Below are 7,851 nucleotides of genomic sequence, written 5' to 3' on the forward strand. Positions count from 1 at the left end.
ATGGTGTAGACGTAGGCGCTCGCTTGGGACTCCGTGTCTTGTAAGTGCCTGAAAGTGTAAAGGTGAGAGGTTACTTCTTGGCCCAGATACCAGCCTTAAACAATTTCTTGAGATAACTCTTGTCTCATGCAAATGTTTACCTATAAATTTAGAGGCCAAATTAAGTGTACCTGAGACCTCCTTGTTCCTCGGGCTGGGGCAGGGCCGGCCCAGGGTCTGCACGCCTGCCGGCCACGGGCAGTCCCTTTGCAGCCCTTGCCTGTGGCCTCTGCCCTTTTCCCCCGTGGCAGCCTCTGGTGGGCCGAGCTCTGCTGCGCTGGGCTGCGGTCTTCTTCCCATGCTGCTCGCGGTTGCGCTCTCCCGGGGGCCCCAGCAAAGCAGCGCTCGGGCTCCATCTGGACAGTTTCTGAGCCGTCAGGTCGGCAGGGGGGCTGCTGCTCGAGATGTTCGAAGCGTTCGCACCTCTGGCCCCAGTGGGTGTGCTTGGTTGGGCGAGCATTGTGGCCTACCCTGGGTATGGGGGAGCCAGGTTTGGGCCCCCGTGCTCGTGCCTGAGCCTGTTTGGGGGCAGTGTGATCAAGGTCTGTCAGGGCGCGGTCTGGAGAGGGTGCCCTTGGAGCAGCTCAGGCTGCTGGTGCCAGGGTGACACGGGTGCCCTCAAACCTCGGGCCGTGGGCTTGACTCACTGACTCACTGCTGAGCGCCTCTGGGCGGGGGCGCTCTCATCGCTGTGACCTCAGCCTGTTGGCCCCTCCCTGCCTCCTTCCTGGACCGCCTCCTCTGCCCAGCACTGATGAGCTGCGCGTATCCTGCCGTCGGCCTTGACGCTTAGAATTAAAGCTCTGAGTTTCCACGCAGTCCCCCTCCCCTCCTGGCTTCCGCTGGTCGCCGTCCTAGGTGTCGTGTCCTGTTCCCACTGGTAGTTGCTGAGGAACACGGCTCAGCAGGGCCAGGCAGGTGGCCCAAGGTGGCCCTGGTGACCAGGTGGCTGGCTGGGTGATCAGCGGTCCTGTGGGGACTTAACCCTGGTTCACAACAAGTCCCCACCTGGCCCAGAGATCTGGAACGTGTGTCCTGGAGAAGGTGCAGCCCCCTCCTCTCCCCAGACCTGTCCACTGTGCCATGTGGGCAGCAGCCACGGCCTGGACACTTGTGCTTTTGTGCAGCAGTGATCAGAGAGGCATGTGCCACTCTGGAGATTGACCGAGAGGGCATGAGGCCGACAGAGAGCCCACAGAACTTGGAGTGGGGGGGTGGACGAGCTTACGAGGGACATCTGTCCTAAAGAAGGACCCTGGGGCTCCGTCCGAGCTGGGCGGGTCTGACAGCCATGTCATTGCTGCTTCACACGCACGGGGGTACTCAGAGTGTGTGCCTTGAATCTGGGGTGCGTGTCATGTGGCACGTCTTCCTGGGCCAGGTCTGTGGTCTTTGTGCAGATGTCACTGTCGAGGGGAGCCATGTCCACTGAGCTCCCGGCGCCTGACTTCCCGCCAGTGGGACCACGTAGCACACAGAGCAGTAGATCAGAGGGGGACATGTGCACTTTCTGGGGTGTCTTCCCCGCAGAAGAGCTCGGTCCCTGGGGCCCAGGCCCCTCCCTGGGCCCCCGCCCGCCTCACGCACAGGGAGGGGTCTCCCAATGGTCTCTTCATTAGCAGGAGGCCTCCCGCCCTCCTGTGGGTTTCCTTCCAGAGTTTGCTGCTCGGAACGGGGTCATACTCCTCATCTGGTGCTTGGGGAAGGATGGGTCTGGCTCCCGAGGTCCCCGAGCCCCCCGAGCCCCAGAGGCTGTGTGAGGGGTGGGCCCGTTCCCCGGAGCAGCCATGGGCAAGGGAGAGGGCACCCCGTCTGTGCTGGCGCCGCTCCGCTGTGCTGTGCTTCGCTGCTGCCTGGGGCCCCAGTCTCCTGCCGCGTTTTGAGGATGAGGGGAGAGGGCAGGGCTCCCCACCAGAGTGTGGGCCTCCTGAGTGCCCAGCCCAGCTCGTCTCGTGGCCTCGGGACAGCGCGGAGGAGGCCTGTGGTGAGTCCTCAGATGGGTGGGGAACCGCCCCCACCACCCCACCCCCGCTACGAAAATGCCGTGTTGCCTTCCCCTTGAGCTGCAGTCGTAGGCAGAGCGCTGGCCCCGCAGGACTCTGCCCCCGCCGTGTGGCTTTCCCCACCTCCTCCTCCGTGCACCACCGCACCCCACCCCACCCCCGGGCCCCTCCAGCTACAGATCCTCAGCGGAGCCACGGAGCCCACCTCTGAGAGTCTGGTGCTGCCTTTGACCAGCGGCTTAGGGGAGTCTGAAAACCCCCCCAAGTGATCTCCATCTGGGAGCCCATTCTTGGTGGCTGAGATGGATGGTCAGTGACTTATTCCAAGATGGTGTTTTTTTCCTTTAAACTACCTTAAAACTGTGAATATGCTGATCACTTGGAGTGCACGGCCAGTGGGAATGGGGACGCAGCGCTGGTGGCTGGAGCTGAGGGGCACATGTGGGAGGCGGTGGGTAGGTGTGGGGGGAGCAGGGGCCAAGACAGGGCCCCACAGAGACGGACCGTGGCCCTGGATCTGTCACAGCTGCCGGGAGCATCCTCTCCCAGAGCAGGGGCGACACTCAGGCCGCCAGCCTCACCCTCCAGCTCGGGTGTGTGTTTACTCTGCCTGAAAACCGCTGGTGCCCGTGACCAGGGAGTGGCCCGGATGCGCACACTGGGCCCTTTGATAGAAAGCGCCCTCTCCCCTCTTGCAGGCGGCCGACGCCCTGCAGCCCACCCTGCAGTCCGAGATGCAGCTGGAGCATGGGGCCATCCAGATCCAGTGAGGGGACGGCCGCCGACCAGACAGGGCCCGAGCCAGAGCCACCGCTCAGCGCTGGTTCCGGTCACCCGCACCGTTCACACGCACCCGTCCCTCGGCTTCGCACGGGAGGGGGCCCGCACACGTTCTGCTCAAGTGCATCCGAGTGCCTCATCCTCGGGGAGAGCGCCCCGGTAAATAAAGACGACAGTAGCCCCTGCCGCCCCCGCCTGAAGACCCTGTTTCTTTTGATCACCCCGCCGCGTCCGGGGAAGGAGCGGGAAGCACAGCGTGGTCGCGTTAAGTACACGCGGGAAATCAAGAACTATGATATTTTTCTCTGTTCAAACAGCTTTTTTAATTTGCTATGGTGTTTATAACAAAAAACAAAATTGAAAAAAAAGTGGAGTAGCAGAAGCCTTTTGCTGTGTGCTCTGCTCAGTGTGATGAGAATAGGTATTTGCAGAAGAAGACTAACGATTTTGATGGGAACGCTGCTTACCTACTTTTCTAGGGGGTGCTGTCAGCACTGTGATTGTGCATTTCTAATGGAATAAAATGGATTTATGACCACGGCGGCTGTCACGTTGTTTCCTCTTAGGAGATGGCCCCTGGGCCTGTGGCGGCCCTGACGTAGCTGTGTGGGCCCTTCCAGAGGAAGGGGCGTGGCTGTCCCGGCAGTCCTGTGACGGAGCCTGGGGTGCGGGGGGCTGCACGATGGAGTGTCTCCAGGCACGGTGTCCCTCGAGGCAGCGTGAGCCTTCAGAATTGGGGTGCTCCCACGAGTAAGCTGCGCTGTTGAATGGCGTGGCCTCTTCCAGCCCCAGAAAGTCCCAGCTCTGGGGGGTCTTTAGAGAAAGTCGTGTCTGAAGGAGCATGCCGTATTGATGGTCTAATTAACGTGTGTCTGGAATCCCAGAAGGAGAGAATAGAAGGAAGATGACACGTAAAGGATTGGGGAGGCGGAACAGATCTCACGTAGAAATACAGAGGAGGCCGTGCCTGGACACACGCAGAACGTCGAAGACAAGCATAACCCAGAAGCAGCCAGAGAGGAAGGACGGACCACCCTCAGGAGGGGAGGGCACATCAGAAGCAGAGGCGCGATGGGAAAAACGCTCTGCACGCAGTCGGGTCTTTAGTAGAACCGCTGTTCAAGAACGCCGGTGACAGTTGGCATCTGGCCCAGAGCTCTGCTCTGAGGTGTACGCCCAGGAGAATCGAAACCGTATGTCCACACGTAAATGTGCACTTGAACGTTCATAGCGGCACTTTTCACGATAGCCGGAGGCTGGGAACAGCCTACAAAATGGGGCCCACCGACCCAGCAGCCCTGTAGGTCAGCCGTAAAAGGAAGGAGGCACTGACACAGGTTTCAAGGTGGATGAACCTTGAACACGTGCTGAGTGAGAGAAGCCAGACCCAATAGCCCGCATACTATGTGGTTGTATCTATGTGAAACGTCCGGAATGGGCAAATCCGTGGAGACAGAGCAGATGAGCAGTGGCCTGGGCTGGGGGAGGGCAGGTAGGGAGTGACTGATACGGCAAATACGGATTCTTCTGGAGAGGACGAAGATGTTCTGGAATTAGTGGTGCTGCTGGCCCAACTCTGTAGATCCACTAGAAGTCACACTAGAAGGGGTGAAGCTTTGGGGATATGAATTATATCTCAAGGTTATTAAAAATAAAGAATTGGGCAACATTTAAAAAAACAGGAACAAAAAAGAGGGTGTCACCTGCAGACGATTCCATCCTATAAAGGAAGTTGTAAGACATTTTCTTCAAGAGCAGGAATATGGACCCAGGAGGAGATTCTGAGAGCAGAAGGTTGGGGGGCGGGGGAGCAAATACAACAACGAGGAGGTGTATCTAGTACTCCGTGTAAACTGCCTCACGATAAAATGTTGGAAAACATTGCTCTGAAGGTTGGGGCAGGCAGGAAAGGAGCTAAGTCGTTGTAAAGCCCCCTTTCCTTGCCCTGGAGAGAAAGAATCAAGATGCTGTACAATTGTAAGGCATCAATATTTATGGGCTTCCCTGGTGGCGCAGTGGTTGAGAGACTGCCTGCCGCAGGGGACAAAGGTTCGTGCCCCAGTCTGGGAAGATCCCACATGCCACGGAGCGGCTGGGCCCGTGAGCCATGGCCGCTGAGCCTGCGCGTCCGGAGCCTGTGCTCTGCCACGGGAGAGGCCACAGCAGTGAGAGGCCCACGTACAGCCAAAAAAAAAAAAAAAAAAAAACACAGCACAGAAAAAAAAGTCGGTAAGGTGTGGGACGTCCAAACGGCGTGATTAGTGCACTTGACCTAATCGATGTGTACAACACGGAATACGGCGTTCACGGGCCATGCTTTCTGTTCTTCCCACCTGCTCTTTTGAACTTTATTCAAGTCACCCACACACCAGACCAGGAAGAAGGTCAAATTAGAGATCAGAGTGGAAAAGTATTTCTAATTGACAATTAAATACGACAGGTCAACATATCAAAACTCATGGAATACATCGAAAGGTGTGCTTAGAGAAAAATTTATATTTCCTTCAGATATATTCCCAGAAGTGGAATTGCTGGATCATATGGTAGCTCTATTTTTAATTTTTTTGAGGACCCTCCATACTGTTTCCCATCATGGCTGTGCCAATTTACATTCCCACCAACAGTGCACAAAGATTCCCTTTTCTCCACATCCTTGCCAGCACTTATTATTTTCTGTCTTTTTCATAATAGCTGTTCTGATAGGTGTGAAGGGATAGCTCATTGTGGTTTTGATCTGCATTTCCCTAATAATTAGCGATGTTGAGCCTCTTTTTATGTGCCTGTTGGCCATATGTGTGTCTTCTTCAGAAAAGTATCTATTCCAGTCCTTTGCCCATTTTCCAATTGATTTATTTCTTTTTTTGCTGTTATGTGAATTCCTTATATATTTTGTATATTAGCCCCTTATCAGATGGATGGTCTGCAGATATTTTCTCCCTTCTGTAGGTTGCATTTTTACTTTGTTGATTATTTCTTTTGCTGTGCAGAAGTGTTTTAGTTAGATGTAGCCTCACTTGTTTATTTTTTCTTTTGTTGCTTGTGCTTTAGGTGTCATATCCAAAAAACTGTTGCCAAGACCAATGTCAAGGAGCTTTTTCTCTGTTTTCTTTTACGAGTTTTATGGTTTCAGGTCTCACATTTAAGTGTTAAATCCCTTTTGAGTTAATTTTTGTGAGTTGTGTAAGATAGGGGTCCAATTTCGTTCTTTTGCATGTTATTATCCAGTTTTCCCAACACCATGTATTGAGGACACTGTTCTTTCCCCATTGAATATTCTTGGTTCCTTTGTTAAATACAAGTTGACTGTATATGTGTGGGTTGATTTCTGGGATGTTGATTTTCTTTCATTGGTCTGTGTCTGTTTTTATGGCAGTACCATACTGTTTTGATTACTATAGCCTTGTGATATAGTTTGAAATCAGGAAGCATGATACCTCCAGCTTTGTTCTTCTTCCTCAAGTATGCTTTGGCTATTCGGGTCTTTCGTGGTTCCATAAGAATTTCAGGATTGTTTTTTCTATTTCTGTGAAAAATGCTATTGGAATTTTGATAGGGATTGCATTGAATCTGTAGATGGCTTTGTGTAGTATAGACATTTTAACCATATTACTTTTTCCAATCCATGTACACAGGATATTTTTTCCAATTGTTTGTGTCTTGAGTTTCCTTCATCAATGTCTTATAATTTTTCAATGTACAGAACTTTCACTTACTTAGTTAAATTTATTCCTAAATAAGTTATTGTTTTTGATGCTATTGTAATTGAGATTGTTTTATTTGTTTCTCTTTCATATAGTTCATTGTTAGTGTACAGAAACAGAAACAACTGATTTTTGTATGTTAATTTTGTATCCTGTAACTGTACTGAATTTGTTTATTAGTTTTAACAGTTTTTTGGTGGCGCCTTTAGGATTTTCTATATATAAGATCATATTATCTGCAGGCAGAGACTAACTTATTCCTTTCTGACTTGGATGTCTTTTTTTTTTTTTCCCCCTAGCCTAATTGTTCTGACTGGAACCTCCAATACTAGATCGAGGAGAAATGGTGAGAGTGGGCACCCTTGTCTTGTCCTGTTCCTGATCTTAGAGGAAACGCTTTCAACTTTACACCATTGAGTATGATGTTAGCTATGGGTTTGTCATATATGGCTTTTATTATGTTGAAGTATGTTCCTTTTATAACTATTTGTTGAGAGTTTTTATTGTGAAAGGATATTCTAGTTTTCAAATGCTTTTTCTGCATCTATTGAGATGGTATGATTTTTATCTGTATTCTCCTAATATGGTGTATTACATTTATAGGTTTGTGTATGTTGAACCATCCTTGCATCCCAGGGATCACTGTCATGGTGTATGGCCCTTTTCATGTGCTAGTGAATTTGGTTTGCTAGAATTTTGTTGAGAATTTTGCATCCATATTCATCAGGGATATTGGTCTGTAGTTCTCTCTCCTTGTGGTATCTTTGGCTTTGGTATCAGGGTAATGCTGGCCTTGCAAACGAGTTTGGGAATATCCCTTCTTCAGTTTTTTGGAAGCGTTTGAGAAGGATTGACATTAATTTTTCTTTGCAGGTTTGGTAGAATTCACCAGTGAAGCCATCTGGTCCTGGGCTTTTCTGTGTTGGAAAGTTTTGATTACTGACTCAATCTCTTTACTTGTATTGGTCTGTTCAGGTTTTCTATTTCTTCATGATTCAGCCTTGGTAGGTTGTATGTTTCTAGGAATTTATCCATTTCTTCTAGGTTATCCAGTTTGTTGGCGTGTAATTGTTCATAGTAGTCTTTTACAATCCCTTGTATTTCTGTGGTGTCAGTTGGATGTCTCCTCATATTTCTGATTTTATTTATTTGAATCTTCTTTTTTTTTCTTAGCTGGTCTAGCTAAATGTTTGTCAATTTTATCTTTTTAAAATATCAGCACCGGGCTCCCCTGGTGGTGCAGTGGTTAAGAACCCGCCTGCTAATGCAGGGGACACAGGTTCAAGCCCTGGTCCGGAAGGCCCCACATGCCGCGGAGCAGCTAAGCC

At 51.0% G+C, this 7,851-nt stretch overlaps 1 protein-coding gene across 10 annotated transcripts in view; it reads left to right on the forward strand.

Annotated features, from left to right (window-relative positions):
- The window catches only part of BANP (BTG3 associated nuclear protein), a 102,799-nt gene extending 95,335 nt beyond the window's left edge, over positions 1 to 7,464 (forward strand). For 8 of the 10 annotated variants that reach the window (XM_024735537.1, XM_024735540.1, XM_024735542.1 and 5 more), the window contains one exon: positions 2,741 to 3,362. In XM_024735537.1, coding sequence (XP_024591305.1) covers positions 2,741 to 2,812 — 72 coding nt within the window. In that variant the 3' untranslated portion in view covers positions 2,813 to 3,362. Of the gene's footprint in view, positions 1 to 2,740; positions 3,363 to 6,822 lie in introns of those variants that run through there. The other 2 variants (XR_003001891.1, XM_024735541.1) reach the window with 2 other exon arrangements.
- The last annotated feature ends 387 nt before the right edge of the window (positions 7,465 to 7,851 follow it).

Source organism: Neophocaena asiaeorientalis, unplaced genomic scaffold (assembly GCF_003031525.2).
Source record: "Neophocaena asiaeorientalis asiaeorientalis breed wild unplaced genomic scaffold, Neophocaena_asiaeorientalis_V1.1 scaffold40, whole genome shotgun sequence".
NCBI lineage: Eukaryota > Metazoa > Chordata > Mammalia > Artiodactyla > Phocoenidae > Neophocaena > Neophocaena asiaeorientalis.